The sequence below is a fragment of the Nanorana parkeri genome, unplaced genomic scaffold (assembly GCF_000935625.1).
Source record: "Nanorana parkeri isolate BGI_ZX_2015 unplaced genomic scaffold, ASM93562v1 scaffold1, whole genome shotgun sequence".
In the NCBI taxonomy this organism is placed as follows: domain Eukaryota; kingdom Metazoa; phylum Chordata; class Amphibia; order Anura; family Dicroglossidae; genus Nanorana; species Nanorana parkeri.
Window position 1 is genome coordinate 4,465,276 of NW_017306269.1, and position 23,046 is coordinate 4,488,321.

The 23,046-nt window shown below is 43.6% G+C and overlaps 1 protein-coding gene across 1 annotated transcript in view; it reads right to left on the reverse strand.

The window, feature by feature from the left end:
• HHAT (hedgehog acyltransferase) overlaps positions 1-21,084 on the reverse strand; it is a 203,754-nt gene extending 182,670 nt beyond the window's left edge. The window contains exons 1-4 of the mRNA XM_018553055.1: positions 21,023-21,084; positions 11,019-11,142; positions 9,066-9,127; positions 2,913-3,026 (exon numbers count right to left, since the gene is read on the reverse strand). Coding sequence (XP_018408557.1) covers positions 2,913-3,026; positions 9,066-9,127; positions 11,019-11,121 — 279 coding nt within the window. The 5' untranslated portion in view covers positions 11,122-11,142; positions 21,023-21,084. The remainder of the gene's footprint in view (positions 1-2,912; positions 3,027-9,065; positions 9,128-11,018; positions 11,143-21,022) is intronic.
• Positions 21,085-23,046: the final 1,962 nt, after the last annotated feature.

The following is a 23,046-nucleotide window of genomic DNA, read 5'->3' on the forward strand; positions in this document are numbered from 1 at the left end:
GGGGGGGGGGGGGGGGGGGAGATTAGTTTGTTCACATGAAAAAAAGCTGGTTGCCATGGCAACCACTCCAGATTTTGTCTGCTCCAGTTTTTATTCTCCCCTAAATAGGCTCTGACCAGGATCCAAGTGGAGATGACACATGGCTTCTTCTCCTTTCACCTGCAGAGAATCGGAGCAGCAGAGGAGCAAAGGGAAAGTAAGTATATGCTGTTGCAGGGGGGCTGACTTTAAAGAGGAGCTGCTGTTTTGTTTGACCTGCATAAGCCTTTAAAGTGTATGTAAAGCCAAAAAAATTTTTTATCTAGTTTTGGATAAAGTAAGGAAGGGTTAGCACCTATGCCAGGGTTTTATTGCTGTCTGTGATTCATCCAATATTGTTGAGTTGTGACAGGAACACGAGGTGAAGTGAAATCTTTCAGTGGGGACCTGTTCTGAAAACAATTGTGTACGAAAGAAAAATATCCTCTATCGCCTTTGAGAGAACTCCTCTTACTTGTAAGCAAAAGAAAACTTGACATTTCTGGCTGTCATATATTTTATATGACAGCCATATACCTATTTTCTGTTGCAAAAAAAAAGCCCCCCAATCCCTGGGCACCCCATATGCTATTGGCAAAATTGGAGCCCTGGCCTGGCCGTACTAAATCTCTAATGCGCTAGCTTCTGCAAATTGTCCACCAACTGGCAAAGCAGGCCTCCATACTGGTTACCTGTGCTAAACCTTACCCTCCAGTCAGCCACCTGTCCACCCAATGAGTGTGCCTTGCAGGACAATAACTTCCAACTTTTACAGAAAACTGAAAGACGTCTCAGATAGAGTACTGTTAAGGCTTTTTCCAGGGAAGGTAATAACAGGCATGGTATGTTGCCTGCTCTTGAGCAGCACTTTTACTTTCACATATTCAGAGTAGATTATAGGGTCACCTTAACCAAAAAGAAACCCATTAAATGTCACAGACTGCCAGGCTGATATTCAGAGCCACAAACAAGCTTTATAAACAAGAAAGGGTTTAAAGGCTTTTCTACTGCAGTAAAAAAAATGTGTACTATAAAAATGCTTTTATTGCACACAGCCTGTCATTGAGAAGTCACCACTTAAGCTCTGCTCCATTATACTGCTAATGAACTGATGATCTGAAATACTGTATAGGAAGTTATGTCAGAAAGTACGTCAGATCAAACTAATATTATTATTATTATACAGGGTTTTTATAACGCCAACAGTTTGCGCAGTACTTTACAATATAACGAAGACATTACAATTACAATACAATTCAAGACAACATGGTAAGGAGGGCCCTGCCCCTGAGGGCTTACAATCTAAAAGCGAAGGGCAAGTGATACATGAGGAGGTAGCTGTGTGGGGTTGAATTGTTTGAGAATGTGATGGTTTAAAGTGGTTAGTTTTAGGTGGGATAGGTTTCCCTGAAGAGAAGAGATCAGTATGTTGTGCGACAAGAGAATGTAGACTGTAAATTGGGATCATCTAGGAAAAAGTGGACACTGTGGGTATTAGGACATACTAGTCCCTTATATATTGAGAAGAGAACAGTAAAAGGCAATAGGTAGCATCTTTCAATGGTTCATTCATCAAGACTAATGCTACAATTTCTACCAATTCCGGCTGAATCAGCTGAAATTTGAGCCATGGGTGGCCATGTTGGCACCATCTGGCTTTACAAACTTTTATTACAAAACTGAAGGAGCCAGATGGAAAACGTTAGCTGCACAGTGAATGCATCCAAGCAATTGCAGTGATTGTTCGGGTGTACAGGCAGCCGCGGGGGCTGCCGGCGGCTGCCTGAATACCTGAACTAATCCCCTAATAAACATCACTTTATGAGGTTCAGCACAGCACTGGACTTATTAAAATTAACCCCTACGTGTCAGCCTGTCTTTGTACCTCAACAAAATGCTACATTTTCAACATATCCTATTCTTCCCCTTTTTAAATAACATAAAGTGAGTGTAAAGTAGTTTTTTTTAAATTGTAGGATACTAATAGTTAAGACCTCGATTAGTTGTTTTTATCTCTGTGTCCTGTGGGGATGATTTTCCTTCACTTCCTGCCCCAGAATCACAGCAGAAAATAAGATAAGATCTCTCCAAACCGGGGGATAACCCCTCTGACCAGAACAGGAGTCCCTATTGAAGATTTTTCTTCCTTTACTGTTCCTGTGACAACTCACATATTTTGGATTTTCAATCATTTTCTGTACTGGAGGCAATGGTCACTAGAATGGAGAACCTCCTCAGTAGAGACAAACAGAGCAATAAAAAAGAAAAATGACATACGCTTCAAAGCAAACCTGTCAAATAAAAGAGAAGGCTGGAAACGGAAAGCCATCAAAGGTACCTGCATGTATCTTCTATAATATTCACAAGCATTCTGGGACCCCATAAACATGATATGAAAACACAGCTGGCCTTGTCCCTTCACAATTCCCTGCAGGAGACCTAGGCTGCACATCACTATGAAGGCAATGGTCATGTGATTTCTGTTAAAGAAGATTAGCTCAGATCAGGCACAACTCTTCAACGGAACGTCATCCACTCCAGCAAAGTTCATGTGACTGACGCCTCAACATTTGATAACACGACTGGCTGTTTCAGGGTCTCTAAGCATCAGTTTCTGCAGCCAAGGTACTTTTTTTTTTCATATGCTGGCTTTTATAATGGACAAGGAGGACAGGGAAGTGGAGTAGGAGCCCTTATTTGACTGTTGAAGCTAATAAAGGGTCTGTTAGTGACTCCAGCCTTGCACCTGAGTTTCCAGCTATAATTTGGGCAACCTTTCTCCTTCTGCTATGTCTTCCTTAATGGAACACAGAAGAAACTAGTAGCGAAGCTGAACCCTTGCAGTAATTGCCAAGCTATAGATTAATGCATGCAAAAAAAAAAAAATCACATACCTTTCCCAAAAATCTTCCAGAAAACTCTGAAATCACCATGTGCCCCAGCATTAGCCATAACAGCCTTGAGTGAGCACACTCCATCCAAAAACTCCACTCAAAGTCCGCCACATCCTACACAGGAAATAATATATTAATAACAAAATAACGTTTTTCTGTATAACATTTAATGTTATTAATTTGTTGCCAAATGGGTCACATTTACTATCAATAATCATTAAGTTACTAGAACTATACAGAAGATTGATGGAAGCGCTACACTTATGCAAACTACACTTATGCAAACAGCAAATGCAGTTACTGAAATCAAAGCTCTGGCCCAATCCCTCTTATAGCTCTTAACTGGTCATGGAGGCCATCAACACAAACATTCAAATCACCCTCCATTCCTGTCCCACCACACATGCTGAGTAAACAATGTCTGTAGGGAAGGACACGAGCACTTCTCAGTGACAATAATAGTGGTCGGGGAGGACGTAGATACTGCAAAGTGAGGGATGGCTCTATAAAGGGGTCTGTAGGGGTTGGACACAGAAAGTTTCCATCTGAATGTATAGTACATAGGTCACCAGTCTAGAAAGGAAATCTATTTTATAAAGTGGTGGTACATTTCCTTATTTTTATTTTAAGCGCTTCTTTGGCCTAGGTGGCTCAAATAAAGCAGATTTACTCAACTAGTTCTTGGTCCCACCAGGCTGCTGGACTGGTCCCTACAGCCTTTTCTCTCCTGAGCTCTGGCGGCCTAGGGACTGCTGACGTTATTCCATCTAATGCATGTCCATTGACTTTCATTAGACGTGAGGAAGGTGAATGACATACCACAGCCTGAGCGGAGGGGAAGAGAGGTGAGCGCTGACCACCATGGGACCAAGGATTAGGTGAGTATATCCTTCTTAGGCAAAACAAGCTCTTAACACTGGCGGCGCAGGGGTAGTCCCATTGAACATTAAGGGGGATTGTTGGTCCACGGTTAGTTCTCCCTGTACATATATACATTTTATGGGAAAGGGGCATAGCTAGTTTCTAGGTAACAAAAATGAGATCTCATTTTATTTCACATAAAAAAATTGATCTTGCCCCTCTGCCTTAGCAATCACACCTACCCATCATTATGGAACCTAAGTGGTTTAGGTAATAGGATCACAAGCACCATAAGAGTGCACTTGGACCTACACACATTGGTATCAGCCTCTTGCAATCCCCTGTAAAGCAGAGCTCAGACTAGAAGAGGGAGAGACAGCACAAAGAGCTTATCAGTTGAGTCGCAGAGCTTATGTGCTAACAAGGAATATGCAGAGCATAGTGAAAAAAACAAGCTCATCAGTCTGCAGCTTCTCATTTCGCTGTCCAGTTACAGGCTGGGGGAGAGGCACGAGTCCAGCTCTGCCAGATAGGGCTGTGCTGTATCTGCCAGACAGGGCTGTGCTATATGGCAAATCAGCTTTAATATTCCTGAGAGCCAGTGTGACCCCATCTGTGGTTCTGCCTGCTGACAACATTGTATCATCATGACCGACACATTGTGCATAGGAAGAAAACCTATTGGTATATGGAGTCAGCCCACCTCCCCACCAAGCTCTCATGTCGATCTCTTTTCTCCGCTGGAACTCTGGGCCATAAACCTTGTGTGAGCTCAATGTCTGAGTTTAAAGTAGAATTTTTTTTGTTTTGCATAAAGTAAGGGAGCGTTATAACCCCTGTCAGCTTTTTTTTGCCATCTGTGTCCCATTAGGGAGATTTCCCTTTACTTCCTGTCCAATAGCCACAACGGGAGGTATGAGGAAATCCCTCCAAAGAAATGGAAATCCCTGGTGGTCACCAGGGTCACCAGAACAAGATTTAATATCCATTCCTATTCCGGTGACAACTCAAAATTTGGGATCTTCTTTTACTTTCACTCCCGGTAATAATGGTCACCAGGACAAAGAGACAGGATGAATCTCCCTAAGACAGCAAAAAAAACAAAACCTTACAGGTGTTCTAATCCCTCTCCCCTCTGTCCAAAACTATAAAAAAAAAGTTTTGGCCTCAGTAGCAGAACAACCTTCTCCCCTCCCCTATTTGACAGCATTAGGGCCTGGCGGTTTGTCTCTACAGCCTAACCAGGGTGAAGAGGAGAAGGTCACATGCTCCCCCATATCTCCAAAGGTATGGAGTGGAGGGGAAACACAACCTAGAAGTGTCAGATGTGACAGATTTTCTTTAAACTCTGACATGCTAAGAACAAGAAACTTCCAAAAAGCTGCTAATTTTGTATTTATTTTCCATGTTCTACAGTAGTCCAGTTGGCCCTTTAGGCCCGGTTCACATGAGTTTCAGGTCCGGATCAGGTGCGGATCAGCAGAGGCGGTGCTATGTGTTTTACCGCGTTGTGGCCGCATTTTGATGCGTTCCAGCAAAAAAAAAAATGGGGCTGTCAGTATGTTAGCAGCAGTGCAGTGCGTTTTTGACGCGTTTTGCGTTTCCGGACCGTTTCCTGACCATACAAAATGTGACATGCAGTATTTTTCTGTGGTAACCTGAACGGACTGCGCACGTGAGAACTGTAGCCTATAAAACACATAGGGATACATTGGGATGCATATTTAGTGCAGGAGCGTACGGATCAGGTCAGCACAGAAAACGGACGTTGTGTGAACAGGCCCTGAAACAATAATAGGCTCTTTCACTAAAACAGTGTAGCAGAAAAGTACTAAGTGTACTTGTATTGGTAGAAAAGTAAATTCTAATTGGCTGTAATGGATAACTGTACTCTGCAGTGTTATGCTTCGTGCACTGTAGGGAACTAGCCCAGTGCTGTTATTTCTTTTACACAGATATTGTTGCTTTTTGATTACATTGTATTTTTTATATGGACAGTTTAGACACAAATACAATAATTCTATCCAGTCCAGTGTTCTTCTTTATATAAGCTTGTTAATTAGTTTTTATTTTGTTTATTTGTTGGGGGAGCAGAAAGCCGTCTTTCCATTCGTGTTCTATTAGTCAGAACAGCAACTGTGACATTTAACCCGTTTAATGAGGTTCCTAAGACTGCTCAGGCGGGTAAATTTCATTACAGGGAGCAGTGAAACTTACTAACATGGAAGCAGCGAGGGAGAGGCAAGCCATGTGTGACATTCAGTCTACACTGTGTACAGTACAGGAAGGTTACGCTCTCTGCACTAATTCACTTACAGGAGATAAATCAAGAGCAATTAGGGAAACTGCCAATAAAATATAAACACCAGCAATGGGAATACACTGTATACCCAGGCACAGACCAGTAGTTAATGAGCCAGCTTGCAATATAATTCCTACCAGTAACAAGAATATGTGTAAAATATATTCTGATAAGTAGTGAAGAGTGAAGTAGTAGTTTGGAAAGCTGTTCTGTTACATCTATAAAAATATAAACTAAGCTGGGTACAATTCCTAGCATTCGTTTTTATCCTGTATGCATGGATAATGCACAATATCACTTCACTGCTGGGTGCAAGTCTCAGTATCTGTTCTTAATTGTTATGTGAAGATGTTGTACTGTACCACCTCTCATGTTTTTTATGCTGGGTGTAATTCTTAGTATTTGTTCTTCTCCTGTATCTATGGAAAGAACATCATTCCACTTCTGTGTGCTGGGTGTAATTCTCAATATCTGTTCTTATTCTGTATCTATGGAAAGAACATCATTCCACTTCTGTGTGCTGGGTGTAATTCTCAATATCTGTTCTTATTCTGTATCTATGGAAAGAACATCATTCCACTTCTGTGTGCTGGGTGTAATTCTCAATATCTGTTCTTAGGCCTCATTCACACACAACGCAAGAGCAAAATTGTAAGCATATATGTAAATGTGTACGTCGCGTGTTTATGCACTTTGGCATTACGTGGCAATACCACGGTGTTAGGTGGCTTTTCAGTCCTTTCCATGTTTTCTGGATCATAGTTGGGATCCTGGAGCCAGGAGATTTCTTAGAGTTCTGGGTGGGATGAAATCTCCGTTACTGGGTCCATGCTTTAGTGGCAGCCAGCACCTGATTGTGCACCTGTGTGCATCCCTCATGAGGAGGATGCTGGAGTGTGTTCAGGGCTCCAGCTGGGAAGAGGAACAGAGGTGTTCGGGAGTCAGGAGGACACCACCCAGACGTCAGAGGGGAGCCAGGTGGCTGTGTGTGCTGGAGGAACACACAAGCCAAGCCAAGCTTGGTGTGTGCTGGAGGCACATGCACAGCCTGGGAGGCTGGAAGGTTTGGGAAGGCTGAGAGAGCCACTGAACAGGACAACCTGAGAATGGTGAGACGATCTGTTTTCCAAGCACACTGTATGTTGTACTACTGAAGAAAGCTATTTTATGTTGAACTTGCTTGGTTGTCTGCCTTTGAAGAAATAAAAGACTGTTCTTTTTTCTGTTAAAACGGCCCCGAGACTGATCCTTAAGCGCTCACCATTTGTGCTAACCTCCCCAACATCACAGCGCGGATTGTATGCAATCCGAGAATGCATAATTTTAATAGAAACTTTAATGTACTGTACGCGGGTACAAGCAGGACATACGCGTATTGAAGCTGTTATAGCTGCAAAGGGTGAGCCAACTCAATATTGAACCGTACGGACTAAGACTGGGATGCCATTAAAGTTCATGTGTGTGTAAAGGCAGGCGTCCCAATACTTTTGGCAATATCGTGTATGTGCATGGAGCCATTTATTTGCATATGCTGCATATGGGAAAAAATGCTGCGTGCATCTATACAGCAGTGTGGAGGAGGCCTTATACGGTAGGTATAGATGCTGCATAGTTCTACTTCTCCTGTTCTGTGTGCTGGGTGTATTTCTCAGTATCTGTTTTTATGAAGCATCTATAGGCAATGCACGGTACAATATCTCTTGTTCTGTGTGCTGGGTGTAATTCTCAATATTTGTTCTTAATTTGTATGTGAGGATGTTGGACAGTACTATTTCTCATGTTCTGTGTGCTGGGTGTAATTCTCCGTATCTATTCTTATATTGAAAGCAAAGATGCTGCACTGTAGCGCCTCCCTCATTCTGTATGTCAAGATGGTGCACAGTAACATTTCTCTTAGTCTGTATGCAGGATGTACTGCTCAGTACCTGTTCTTATACAGTAGGTATAGAAGCTGCATGTCAGATATGTGACATCAGTATTCATGACGTTTTCCTCCATTTTGGGATGAAGGAAAAAGAGACCCATGTAATCCCTATTGGAGGCATGATGTGAACAGACCTGCGTCCCCCTATATCTACCCATGCCTGGTCAGGTCAGCAAAAGAGGACATGGATGCAGATTTTTTCATTTTGTCTGATGGACCTAAACGGACCTGGAAGTGGGTGGTTATAGGTAAAGGCACATCCGCTTACATCTGGCTGCCCAAAGGGATGTATTGCAATCCGTTTTGTGTAAACACAGACTGATGGAACACTGGTGTAAAGTGGCCGAACTCTCAGTATCTGGTGAAGACACAAGTAAGCACCAGTAGAGAGCAGCACTTACCCAAAATCACATATACCGTGTTTCCCCGATAATAAGACACTGTCTTATATTTTTTTTGGCTCAAAAAAACACACTAGGTCTTATTTTCGGGGTAGGTCTTATTTTTTTTTTTTTTTAATTTATAACAATCTAAAGTTAATGCAAATCCAAATTAAATAATCCAAAATGGCAAAGTTAAGAATAGGGTGATCAGGGCAATCAGGGGTGCCATACCTTTCCAAGAGTGCTTTCACTATGGATTCCTCACAGGCGGAGTGCATTTGGTATCACTCCGCCTGTGACAGGAGTCGGCGCTATAGAGGAGGCATTGGCTTATGCGGCTCTGCTCCATGTGCTGCCGACTCGCTTCCTCTAGTACTGGCTTCATTTGCACCACTGATTCTCTCCCGCGGCTCTTCAGGTTCCCCCCTTATGCCACCACCGGCCCTGGCAATGGTCACAACTAGGTCTTATTTTCGGGGTAGGTCTTATATTTTAGCAATTCCCAAAAATAGTACTAGGTCTTATTTTCGGGGTAGGTCTTATTTTCAGGGAAACAGGGTACTGATTGTACCAGAGTTCTAAGTACATGGCAAAACAGAGCAATGAAAAAAGCTAAGAAGAGTAAAAGATATACACCAAGAAAAAATCTTAGGCAATGGGAGTTGTGTTATGCAAAAAATTACCTTTTTTAGGCCCCAAAAAGATATTTCTAAGCCAATTTCCTGTTCAAGTTCATCTTCATGTTCTGTGACAGAAACAAATGACTATTAATAAATACCAGGAGCTTTCCCTGGTCCCATACATCAGGTCCAATCTGGTGAGGATCTGCAGCAATTTTCTAACTTGTAGACTGCTGCAGTTCCTTTGTTAATTAGGAGCAGAAAACCGGCCAGTTTCTATCTGAAATAGAAAGTGATGCGGGTGGTGCAGACAGACCTGAAACAAGTCTATGTGCTTTGCAAATGTGGTGAATGCCACTTACACCAGTTTCTTGTGCCAGTATAATGGAGTAGGAAGTTTTGTTAATTTCCCCCCATGTACTGTATCTGCATCCACCATTTACAGCTTCGTAAGCGACTAGCATTTATTGTGGTAACAAAGAGGTGGAGTGATGATGTATACATGTGCACATTTTCATGACTCACATTTTAGGCTTTCCTGTTTTTGTTCAATGAACCTTTTATTAGGCCTTAAAAGAGAACTATGAGGTAAGTGTTTTTCCCCATAGTTCTCTTTAGGGTCACGGGAGGACAAATAGTAACCTCCTCCCGTGACTCAAAGCTCAGTATATAGCGGGCTATTGCCTGCGATATACTGAGAGCGCCGCAGCCGAAACGGATCCCAACAATACTGTTTGGATCCACCCAGCTGCGTGAGTGACAGCTGGCTCTGCCTATCTAGAGCCAGAGCCAGCTGTGCCCGCCCTCTCTCCTGTCCATTCCTCCAGTCAGCACTGGAGGATCGGAGAGGGAGGAATCCCTGCAGGGAGCGTTGACTGACAGTCACCGCTCACTGCAGGGAGACTAACGGGAAGTGAGCAGGTTCGGTGCATGTTTCCGCTCACTTCCCAATCAATTGAGCCGACCTATTACAGCTTCTTTGTCACAGGTCGGCTCTAACTAGGAGGATGAGTGGAAATCACTCACCACATAGTTCTCCTTTAAGCCTAAAAATTCAAAATTTTCTCTACAGGAAAATCAGTCAGACACCAGGGTCGGATGGTAATTAGGCTTCAAACAGCTCTGCCCCTCCCTGTTTTATTGTAGCGGCAGCTCTGCCTTTGCACACAATACACTGTCTGCCACTCTGAATACTAATGAATGGGAGAGGTGAGAAAGAGCTTGCAAAACATAGGTAGACTTTTTTAGATGAGAAGATGAAGAGGAAAGCTAACAAAAAAAGTAAATGTGTGTCTTCATACACAGCGACTGCATATGCCTGCTAAACCCCTTAAGGACAAAGCCCTTTTTTTCATTTTTTGCACCACAGGCTGGGGAAGGGAGGAAAAAGGAGGAGAGGAGGAAAAAGGAGAAAAAGGCGGAGGGGGAGATGAAGAAACCCCACCGGGGCAGGAAATGATTCGGGGGTCCTCGACCAGATCGAATGAGGGGGAACCCCACCAGTGCCCAACCACCATGGTCACGATGAATAAAGCCAATACACCTTCTTAAATTGAAAGGACTAATCTGTGTACTACATAGCCAGTCTGTGGGAGCCAGAATTATTGTTGGTCGGTAGGGGATCAAATACTTATTTTACTCACTGAAGTGCAACTCAATTTCTAACATTTGTATCATGTGTTTTTTTTCAGGATTTTTGGTTGATATTCTGTCTCTATCATTTAAAATATGCCTATGATAAAAATGATAGACCTTTCATTTCTTTATAAGTGGGCAAACTTACAAAATCTGCAGGGGATCAAATCATTATTTTCCACACTGTACAATTGTACTCATTGTGGCACTTTTGAAGCCCCAGGTTCCTTTGTATCCATTTCTCTCTTTTTTTGTTAGTAAGGTTTCACTGTTAGGTTAAAGGTCAAATATTTCAGTATATCAGGGACTCAAGTAATCATCATTTATAACAGAATGATAAAAGCAACAGTGGAATGGCTTTAAAGAATGCTTTAAAGTTACCTCTGGAAGACAAGTAGACCTCATAGAATGAGTAGAAGTGAATTCCCAGGGATAGGAGCAGGTAAATGTTGTATTCCCATTTAGACAGGCGCTCATGTTTCATAGTGATGGGAATGGAAACCTAGTGGAAAAAAATAGCATTAGTCCTATCATCCTATTACTGGAGATCATGCATTGTTACACAGGCTACACTTAGCTGTTTCAAGACATGCGTAGACATGGTCCACATTTGGGGGAGTGGGGATCAGGTCATTAAAACAGTTTATTCCTGTCCCTAGACATAAACGAGCACTAAACCCTCGCAGTGCATGGGGCAGCCCCACTGCAAAGGAAAACCTCTAATTTCCTTGATTTTAATTTCCTATATTATATAATAGGAACAAATTTTCATCAAGTACAGTATGACAGGGTTGAACCCTGAGCTAGGAGCTTTCACATCTGAAGGATATAACAGAGATTTCTTCTTTGAGAGCCCATTTACCCTATGGCCCTATGGGTTGGCATAAGACACGTGTGTTAATTCAACGAATTAACATTCGCTCAGGCACACTGTGGTAAGGAAGCCTGTTCTAAATGGGCTGGCAACGGGGTCATGTATGTTTTTTTTGTGCATTAAGGCACATTGTGGTAAAGCAGCCTATTAATATTGAATGGGCCGCCAGTGTTCCTTAATACACAAAAAAAACAGGCATTGTGTTGTGCTGTGGGTGTGTTGCCCACTAGTGTAGTAGTGCATTGGGGTGCCATTCAAACTGAATGCTAATGCAACACAAGACAAACAGAGTGCTCTACGTCCTTCCTCCAATGTAGTTCCACGGAACACTGGTGCGCACCAAGGCTTCCACCAGCCATTCGTCATATACAGTAGGAATAAAGTGTTTGCACTAGGTTTCGGGTCCAGTAAAAAATGTCTTTATTTATTCCAGGTATAAGACCACACATAGCAAACAGCCTTGAATAAATAAGGAACAATATTACTGGATTGATCTGATCAAATAATTCATCCCCTCAGAGCTACCTCCTCATGTATCATTTCCCCCTCCTCTTTTAGATTGTAAGCCCTCAGGGGCAGGGCCCTCCTTACCATCTTGTCTTGAATTGTATTGTAATTGTAATGTCTTCCCTATATTGTAAAGCGCTGCGCAAACTGTTGGCGCTATATAAATACTATGTAATAATAATAATAATACTGGATTGATCTGAACTGTGTGCAAACACTTTTTCTTTCTTTTATTGCAACACACTGCACTGCATTCATGTATTGTGCGGTAAAAAACTTGCTACCAAAATGTATTGGGTTATTGGGCCCTAATAGAATACAGTATGTAGCACAGTTTTCTACAGATGGCTCTTGCAGGTATCAGTCAAGAGATCTGAGCAGGCAGATCATTTGAGGGCTTCAGAGGAGCTCTCGGGGAACATAAGGAACGAAGCAAAAAGTCAGACTTAATTTGCAATGGGGTGGTAAAACACTTTCACAACACATACCATTAAAAGACTGTACATTCTTATTTATGTATATAACTGCATATGTATATTAGGAAATGGAACAGCAATCGAATAACATTAAACTTGAACTTCAGGAAGGAAAAGCATAGTGAAGAGGCTGGAAAGAGGGAACAGATTCAAAGCTCTCTACAAAGCCAGTAGAAAGTGTGTAGGAGTGGGAGAGAATGGAACAGTGGGGGGACGTGAGTGGGACGGAGCAGCAGGAAGGCCGAGGGTAGGAAACACAATGCAGCAGGTGATACTGGAAATAAACAGCGCTATTGACTACAGAATAAACTGGCCGGAGATATCATGCAGGACCGCTAAGTGACATCATCTCTCCTGAAGCTCCTACTGTGTCATTTAGAGAGGAGAGAGTCAGATAACCGAGGACTACTAATGTGGATACTGAATGGCATAACAGAGCACTTTCTACATGAAGGTTGGAAGGTCAGAGCTCTAAGTCTACACAGTACTTCTACCTGACTCAGAGAACACAGCCATCCCACAGGGTGGCTCTAATTTCTATGAAGGAGTGCATATGATTGCATGTAATAATCTACTTTTTTGAGGTTGTGGATTTGGGGTTCTTGGGGTTTTCATGAGCTGTAAGCCATAATCATCACAATTATGACAAATCACGGCTTGAATTATCTTGCTTTGCATGTAATGAGTCTATCTCATATATTAGTCATTTAGTGAAATAAATGAACTTTGCACGATATTCTAATTATTCAAGTTTCACCTGTATATATGATTTTTTTTTTTGGGAGGGGGGGTTGTTTTAATGCAAGCAGTGTTAAGTACCTGAATTTAATTTGGTATCAGCCTCCTGCAGTCCCTGTACACCAGAGCTGGACTGTAAGAGAAAGAAGCAACACAAGGAGCTAAGGAACATGCTGATAGAAGGAGAAGGGAGAGTGACAGAATGATGATTCAATCACAGTGATGCTTCTCCTTACACTGTCCATTCACAGGCTGGGGCGGGTTAGGGTGACCTGGGCCAAGGATCATGCTGGCCTCATTCCCCTGGAAGAATGATGACATCTAGGGGCAGGAAGGAAGTACTGCGGGGGGGACAGTTGTAGGTTAAAGGTGAGTACTGCAGCAAACACTTTTTTATTTTATCATTTGATGGGCTATTCATTTTGTATGTTTTAGGAATGCAGCGATACTGGTATTTCGGTATCGAGTACCGTTATCTTTTTCCCGGTACTCGCCAATAGCCAATACTGAGTGCCGGAAGTCCCTTTCGGGAAGCCAGGCGGTGTGTAATGACTCGCCACCTGGCTTCCTGATTAGCAGGGAAGCCACCCCCATGCTTCTCGTCACTAGGTGACTAGAAAGCATGGAGCCGGTTTTCTGGGTAATCAGGAAGCTGGGCGCCGTGTAATGATGCAGCGCTGGCTTCATGATTGGCCAGGAAGCCGGCTCCATGCTCCCTCGTCATGAGGTGACGAGGGAGCATGAAGCCGGCTTCCCGACCAATCAGAAAGCCAGGCGCCGCGTCAATACACGGCGCCTGGCTTCCTGATTGGCCAGCTTCCGACTCACAAGTGTAAGTGTAATGACGCGCTGCCCGGCTTTCTGATACTGGAAGTATTGGGCTAGGCATCGGACCATTTGGGCAAGTACGAGTACTCACCAAAATACTCGGCATCGGCATCCATACTAGTATTGGTATCGGTGCATCCCTAGTATGTTTATTCTTGCTGGATTTCTTCTTTGGCTAAATAATAAAGGCCACAAAAAAAAGTATTAATGTTTGTCATCTGCCCATGCCTCGGACCTTTGCTCGCTTGCAGAACAAAGTTGCAGATACTTTAGCAACCAGAAGACTTCTGGATGTGCAGGATGACCTGTGGCCGCACGCTGTGGTTTAACCCGTCGCCTGCTAAGTCCCTACAGGACACAGTAGTGTCACAGAAGATTCTGCCAATGGTTTTGCTCTGCAAGAGAGTGAAGATCCAAGGCACGAGCAGTGAGACAGGTAAGTATTCATACTCTGCTTTTGCCAGTTGTTTTTTTTGTATTGTATTCTGGCAACAAATTTACATTAAAGGAGAATTATGGGGTGAGTATAAAACACTCATCCCCATAATTCAAGCCAAACAGTTACACTGAAGCTGTCACAGGCCAGCACTATTGATCGGGAAGTGAGCGAAAACATACCGCCTATGTGCTAATTTCCTGCTCATCTCCCTGCAGAGAGCGGTGACTGACAGTCACCGCTCCCTGCAGGGAGACGATCGGGAAGTGAACGGATCGGCTGCATGCTTTTGCTCACTTCCCGATCAAAAGAGCCGACCTGTGACAGCTTCTTTGTCACAGGTCGGCTCTAACTATGAGGATGAGTGGAAATCACTCACCTCATAGATCTCCTTTCATCTCTGTATAAAATAGAATTTATTGTCCCTTTGATTTGACTTTCATGCGAAGATTTGTTTTTTACGATTTAACACTATTGCTCATTCTTCATGTGACGACACTCTTTTTTCAACGTTGTTTAGTTATAACTCTGAAGTGAATACCAAAAGTATGTTGTTATGTATGGAAATGTTTCCAATAAAGAAATACATACTAAAAAAAAATAAAAAGATAAAATATAACACACAACTCGCTGAGAAAACATTACAGTGGGAGGGAGATGCTAAACACTACAGGGAGATCTGTCATATAAAGAACAAGTGCACCCGAGCCTCTATTATAGTAAATGATATCACGCTGATCTGTACCAATCTGAGCAACACAAAGTATTAGCAATCAGTTTGAGAATTTCAGAGAATAATTTACTTTGTGTACGTTTATTGCCCTCTAGTGTTTGTTATCTTATTCAGTGTTTAAACCTTTCGCTGCCGAAGCAATTTTGAAGTTTTCTCGTGCACACATCCAAATGTACATTTTGTCCTTAAAATGACACTAAACTCGGGAGTTAAAAATACATTCAAGTAACTTCACTATTAATGTAAATGTATCTTATTTGTGTATCACTCGGCTGTAGATCCTCAAATCATCTCTGAATTGGTGCTGACACTGTCCTTCCTTCTGGAGGGTGACTACTTTTGTTCCCCATGGTCCTTGTGTGTGCTGTAATGTAGTCACCACTCCAAGCTTGCTCCCGTGATGGACTACAAGCTCACGTTTAGTTTACTAATTTGTAATGAGATTGTAGTCCATCACGGGAGTGAGCTTGGAGCGGTGACTACTTTACAACACACACAGGGACCATGGGGAACATAAGTAGCCACCCTCCAGAAGTAAGGACAGTGTCAGTGCCAATTCAGAGATGATTTGAGGATCTACAGCCGAGTGATACACAAATAAGATACATTTTTGTTAATAGTTAAGCTACTTGAATGTATTTTTCAGATTTAACTCCTGAGTTTAGTGTCACTTTAAGGTTAAAAACCCCAAGTATTATTTATTTTTTGAAAGCCTGGCCATGAGAAAAATAAGTTGGTAGCTGTATTTTTTGTATGTTGTACGGTATTTTCTCAACTGCTTATCAAACATTAAAATGAATTTTAATGCAAACACAATGAAATCCCCAATTTTTCTGTAAAATATATAAGATGAGTAAATAGATATCAAACATGTTAAGGCTAAAAATTGTGTGCACACGTGAAGCAGCAACAGACTAAAATACCCAATACTGTCTCTAGGCAACGCTTTAAAAGCCCATCTGTTTAGAGTTAACCTCATCAATGATTCAATAAACCAATTGTTCATTCCATTAACCAATCAATTCATCTCTCATCACTCATCAAGCGATCATTGCATAGCTCATCAGTTTAGCGGTAACCATGAATATTGGCCCTGGAATTATTCCTTTCACTCCGACATGCACAGCGATGCCCAATGTGTGTTACGCAATTGTTATTTGCGTGCACACATGCATGGCAGGTCACGTCACTTCTACTACTTTTTTTTTTTTTTGCTTCACTCTATTATCAAAAGAGCGCTAATAAACCCCCTGTGATATTATACAGTGACAACTAGTTCTCTTTGTGGAGGCATCAGGGGTCTTTTAGACCCCTGATGCCTCCGCTGCTGTCACGTACCTGGGAGGAGGCTTCCCTTGCACCTCGTGTCCCAAAGACTCTGGTGTTGGGAACAGAGTCTGAGTGGACAGCGATTGGCACAGGTGCCAGTGGTGTTCACACCGTGCAAGCTGGAGTTCCGGCACCAGATCGGGTCAGGCTGAGCTGTAATCAAAACCAGGCAGGCAGTGGAGTGCAGAGCAGGATCCAAGATGGTGGTCAAACAAGCCAGGGGTCAATTCCAGTCAGGCAGTGAGGTACAAAGGCAGGAGACAGAGGCAGGTCCAGAAGGCAAGCAGGAGGTCAGGGGCAGGCAGCAATCAACCAGTTTAAGGACAATCCGGGTCAAAGTCAGCAAGATAATCAGAAGCACAAGGGAAGCTGAAGACAATCCAGCAACTTGGAGTCAGCTAGGCTTGCTTTAAATAGGTTGATCCATCAGGAAACAGCATCACTTCCTGTGTGCCGTTTGGCGTGCTTTTGCGTGGCTGTTCCGTGGCGCACGCAAGCGTGCAAGTGCCCGTTTACCTGCCGTACAGAAAACCAGACCCCACACATGCGCAGTAGCAGATGGTTTCTGACAGCTGCACTGTACCTGAGCTGAACAAGGACAGAAAGGCCCTGACAAGCTCACAACACAGCAGCAGTAGGCTGTCACCTGACAGCAGCGAACCTAGAAGTGCTCAGAGCAGAATGCTTCCAGGTTCATGGTACAAAGGAGAGATCGGGTAACGTAAGTGATCTCTTCTCCATACACACCATTCACTATCCAGAAGTAATATTTTTCTGGTCCTAGGATCCCATGGGGAGCAGAAGAGGCATAGAAAGGACGGGGATTGTGCCACTTCTGTCAACCATAGAGGTGATTGTAAGATTACTATAAACTTCCCTTCTACATAGTAGCCATGAGCCGGCTTGCTGCTGTAAGCTTGTTTTAACCTTTTCAATGCCATGGCATGTGGTACACTTCATTTGCAGCAAAGGGGTCAAAGAAAAGAAAATGTAAACCCTTGCTGGAAAATATTTTGTTTGCACTAGCACTGTGTATATCATAAACAAACATTTATTTTCACCTTTTTTCCATCTCAGTGCTGCTGATCTTCTTCACCCTTTTTTTAGGCTATGTTCCCACCATGTCCGGACCAGATCTGGAGCAGATCTGCAAACGCAGTGCAGTGCATTTTGTTGCGTTTTTCACAGGTTCTTTAGCTTATAATGGGCTTACAGGGGCAGTCCAGTGCGTCTGCATGCATTTCTTATGCGTTTCCATGCGTTCCAGACCAGAGAAAATGAGACGAGCAGTATTGTTTTAGTCTGGATCAGAATGGATTGTGCTGGTGTGAACAGAGCCGAGGAATACATTGTGATGTTTTTTTTTGCTCCGGGGACAAACTGTTCTGGTCTGGACATGATTCGGACACGGTGTGAACAAGCCCTGCATCACTTCCTGTCTACATGCACTTGCTCCAGCATCGGCTGCACATCATTGCTTTCTACCGGCTTCCTGATGTTGATATCACCAGACCATGCTTAAGCAATGCCCGTGGGCACAGCTGTTTGTAGTCTTCACCAGGGACGCAGGTGACAGCACAGGAGCAAAAGTTGTCAGCCCATAACAGGAACTGGCTGAGCATGGACCTTACCGACAGGATCACCAGGTATTATTTTATATTACAACAATGTAATATATATTACCAGGGGTGTGGACATTTAAAAATAAACTACGTGTCCAAGGACTAAAGTGGGGGCCCAATCTACTTGTCCCTCATGACAATCTACTTGTCCCTCATAACCATCTACCTGTCCCGCAGGACCATCTACTTGTCCCGCAGGACCATCTACTTGTCCCACATGGCCATCTACTTGTCCCTCATGGCCATCTACCTGTCCCTCATGACCATCTACCTGTCCCGCAGGACCATCTACTTGTCCCGCAGGACCATCTACTTGTCCCGCAGGACCATCTACTTGTCCCACATGGCCATCTACTTGTCCCTCATGACCATCTACTTGTCCCTCAGGACCATCTACCTGTCCCTCATGACCATCTACCTGTCCCTCAGGACCATCTACTTGTCCCTCAGGACCATCTACTTGTCCCTCAGGACCATCTACTTGTCCCTCATGACAATCTACTTGTCTCTCAGGACCATCTACTTGTCCCTCATGACAATCTACTTGTCCCTCAGGACCATCTACTTGTCCCTCATGACAATCTACTTGTCTCTCAGGACCATCTACTTGTCCCTCAGGACCATCTACCTGTCCCTCAGGACCATCTACTTGTCCCTCATGACAATCTACTTGTCTCTCAGGACCATCTACTTGTCCCTCATGACAATCTACTTGTCTCTCAGGACCATCCACTTGTCGTGCTACAACAAAAAAATCTTAACCAAAACCCTATTAAACAGTGCTAATTTGCGTGCGAAATTCAGAATACATGGCACAGGGCTGCACTGGACGGCAGGGTGGAGGGGAAGGACTGTTCACCAAAAGGTAAGTATAGCGGGGGAGGGGAGAGGGGACCAGATCTGAGCAGCTAAAGCAGCTAATTCAATTTGCCCAAATTACTTGAGAAAGTGGACTTACCCTTTAATGCACATTGTGTATGTTAGAGAGCGCTGCTACCTGGCTACCACAATATAGCACACAGTGGAATGGGGGCAGCACTCAGCGTACACACACAATGGCCTACGCATGTGTTTATTCGCATGCAGGGGGGGCAGCAGGATTAGTTTTCATTTTGTATTTATTTTTTTAAATCACTTTTTAACATTTTTATATATCTTGTTTACTTTTTTTATATTTATTTATTTTTTTACTTTTTTTATCACTTTTTTTTAAATTTACTTTTTTAACTATTATGTATGTTATTATTTTTTACATTTTCATTTCATTTATTATTTTTTACTTTTGTATCACTTTTTTTTAACATTTTTATTTATTTACTTTTTTAACTATTATTTATGTTATTATTTTTTACTTTTATAATTTTTTTATTTTAATTTTATAATTTTTTACTTTGTTCACTTAAATGTATTGCTTTCACACAGGAGCTAACAAGCCCCTGTGAGATAGCATTCGGAGGTTCTCTTTATGGTACCTATCACTTCCAATACAGTTCGAGTACGACCCTGGACTCTGCATTCCTTACTCTTGACCCCTGCACTCTGCATTCCTTAAGCTTGACCCCTGCACTCTGCATTCCTTAAGCTTGACCCCTGCACTCTGCATTCCTTACCCTTGACCCCTGCACTCCAACCTTATAACCACTGCACTTTGGGCTCCTTACGCTTGACCCATGCACTCTGCATTCCTTACTCTTGACCCCCTGCACTTTGCGTTCCTTACTTATAACCCCTGCACTTTGCGCTCCTTACGCTTGACCCCTGTACTCTGCGTTCCTTACCCTTGATCCCTGCACTCTGCGTTCCTTACCCTTGACCCATGCACTCTGCATTCCTTAAGCTTGACCCCTGCACTCTGCATTCCTTACCCTTGACCCCTGCACTCCAACCTTATAACCACTGCACTTTGGGCTCCTTACGCTTGACCCATGCACTCTGCGTTCCTTACTCTTGACCCCTACACTCTGCATTCCTTACTCTTGACCCCCTGCACTCTGCGTTCCTTACCCTTGACCCCTGCACTCTGCGTTCCTTACCCTTGATCCCTGCACTCTGTGTTCCTTACCCTTGACCCCTGCACTGTGCGTTCCTTACCCTTGACCCCTGCACTGTGCATTCCTTACCCTTGATCCCTGCACTCTGCGTTCCTTACCCTTGACTCCTGAACTTTGTGTTCCTTACCCTTGCCCCCCTGCGTTCCTTATGACCCCTGCACTCTACGTTCCTTACGCTTGACCCCTGCACTGTGCGCTTCTTACTCTTGACCCCTGCACTCTGCGTTCCTTACTCTTGACCCCTGCACCCTGTCTTCCTTAACCTTGACCCCTGCACTTTGTGTTCCTTAACCTTGCCCCCTGCGTTCCTTACTTATGACCCCTGCACTCTACGTTGCTTACTAATGACCCCTGCACTGTGCGTTCCTTACTCTTGACCCCTGCACTCTGTGTTCCTTACCCTTGCTTCCTGCGTTCCTTATTCTTGACCCCTGCACTCTGTGTTCCTTACCCCCTGCATTCCTTGCTCTTGACCCCTGCACTGCGCGTTCCTTACCCTTGAACCATACACTCTGCATTCCTTACCCTTGATCCCTACACTCTGCATTACATACTTCAGATTCTGGCACTCTGTGTCACTGTGCAAGTCTGAAGAGAAGGCTGGAGTTCAGCTTCAATCACCAGTGTAACCCTTGAAGCCAGAGGATCAGTATACTCGCCAGGCACTCAGCACTGTATGAAGGATATTATCAGTAACATCTGCTCCAATCTCAGTTCATATAACCATACACACTGACACTACACCGGAATCCCTCTCCCCGCTTTCCGTGACGTCACAGCACCTCACCTAAAGCAGCGCCCGCACAGCTCACAACCGGCCGGCACATGCGCGGTACGTCCCCCGGCCAACAAACTGAGCCAGACCGTCACAGAAGAGTTCCAGCCGGAGTGTACTGCGCATGCGCAAGGCTGGCTCTCCGGGCATGCGCAGCTTTGTTTTATGAGTCTGATGTCTGTGCGGGTGTAAATGTATGTTGTCAGCAGCGGTGTGACGTCAGCAGCAGTGTGTGATTACTGGGGTCCCAGAGGTGTCGTTGGTGGTCCGGCCCACCTTCCCTGAGTGTGTGCAGTCTGTTCATGTCTGCTGGGAGGAAATGAATGAAAGCCAATAGGATGGGTCGCCTCTGCGCAGTGCGGGGAATTCAGACCTTGGCGCCCTGCAATGTTGGTTTAGCAAGCGTTGTATTAAGCGTAGATTGTGCACATGAATGTGCCAAAATGTAACAGACCTTCACTTGGGGGAATTTATCAAAACTGGAGCATTTGATGATAGTAACCAATAAGCTTCTCCAGTTTGTTTAGTTAAGCTTTGAAAATGAAAGCTAGAAGTTAATTGGTTGCCATGTGGGCAACAGCTCCAGATTCTGTCTGTTTTGACTTCCACCTATTGTGTTTGACAATGCAGTCCACCGGCTCACTTTGTTGTGGGGCGGAAGGGGGTGTGGTGGTGCATTGAACTCAACGGCACCGTAGCCACGCCCTCCGCCTGCAAAGCGATCGGCCGCTCGGGAACACAAGCACATCAATGCTTGTGGTCTGGTAAGAAAAATTGCTGCAAGCACTATTTTTTTTGGACCAGACCAGAACGCAGGCATTGCTGTGCCACACTTTAGCCCAAAGGCAAGCAAGAGAAATCTATGCATGTATGGCCAGCTTAAGTCACAGAAATAAGTCATCCTCGAACCAAGTAAATTAAAGTTTCCGTTCAACATATCCCTCATTAGCCACACAGGATATAGATCTACATTGTGTGCATGTAAATCTGGATTCTACCTTGTTAAAGTAGCCGTGACATCATCACTGCTATACATAGTGTGTGCAGCAAGAGCAGCTGTGGGAGGTAGCTCCACCCACTACAGGCTGCCGGTAGAAAAATACAGGAGGGGCGGAGACAAGACCAGTCACCCTGCACAAGGAGAGAGAGCAGCAGTGACCGGTCTTTATTACAGGAAGCTCCGTCACTGAGGTAATGTTTCACTATGGACTACTGCACAGATCTTGAAGAAATACACAAAGCACACCAAGATTCAAGTAAGAATACACATGCCTTTTGTATTCAGACAATATTTGTTAATCCCGGAGTTCAACTGTAAGCCAACCAAAAGGGAAGCTATAAGTACCCATTCACACATAGACAATCAGTTATGGAGTGTTTTAAGCATTCAGGTTACATTATGCGTTCACATGCATTGCCTTCAGGCAGCCTATTCGTTGGAATAGACTGGCAAGCATGACGACAGACTGAAAATCAAATTGCCCTATTATTTATTATTTGTGATGCACCACATGTACAGTAGTGTATTACCATGCACTGAAATGCAGCTGCTTTAAAGTGACATTAAAGGCTAATTTTTTTCCCTCCCCCCAATGTTAGTGTCGGGACTTACCTTAAATGATGTCTCTTAACCACTTCAAGACCAGGTGTTTAGACCCCCTTCCTGGCCAGGCCATTTTTCAGTATTCAGCGCTGCGATACTTTGACTGACGTTTATTCCGTCATGCAACGCTGTACTGAAATGAATTTTATACCATTTTTTGGGGACAGATAGAGCTTTCTTTTGGTGGTATTTAATCACCACTACGGGTTTTATTTTTTATTATAATTAGGAAAAATTATTGAAAATTTTGAAAAAAATACGTTTTTTGTAACATTATGTTAGGAAACATTTATTATTACCCAGTTTTTTGGTCAAATATAAAAGATCAGGTCACGTCGGTTAAATAGACACCAAACATGTCAAGCTTTAAAATTGCGCTCACCCGCAACATCGCAGAAAACGACGGCAACCAAAATTGGCCATAGGCGACACTTTAA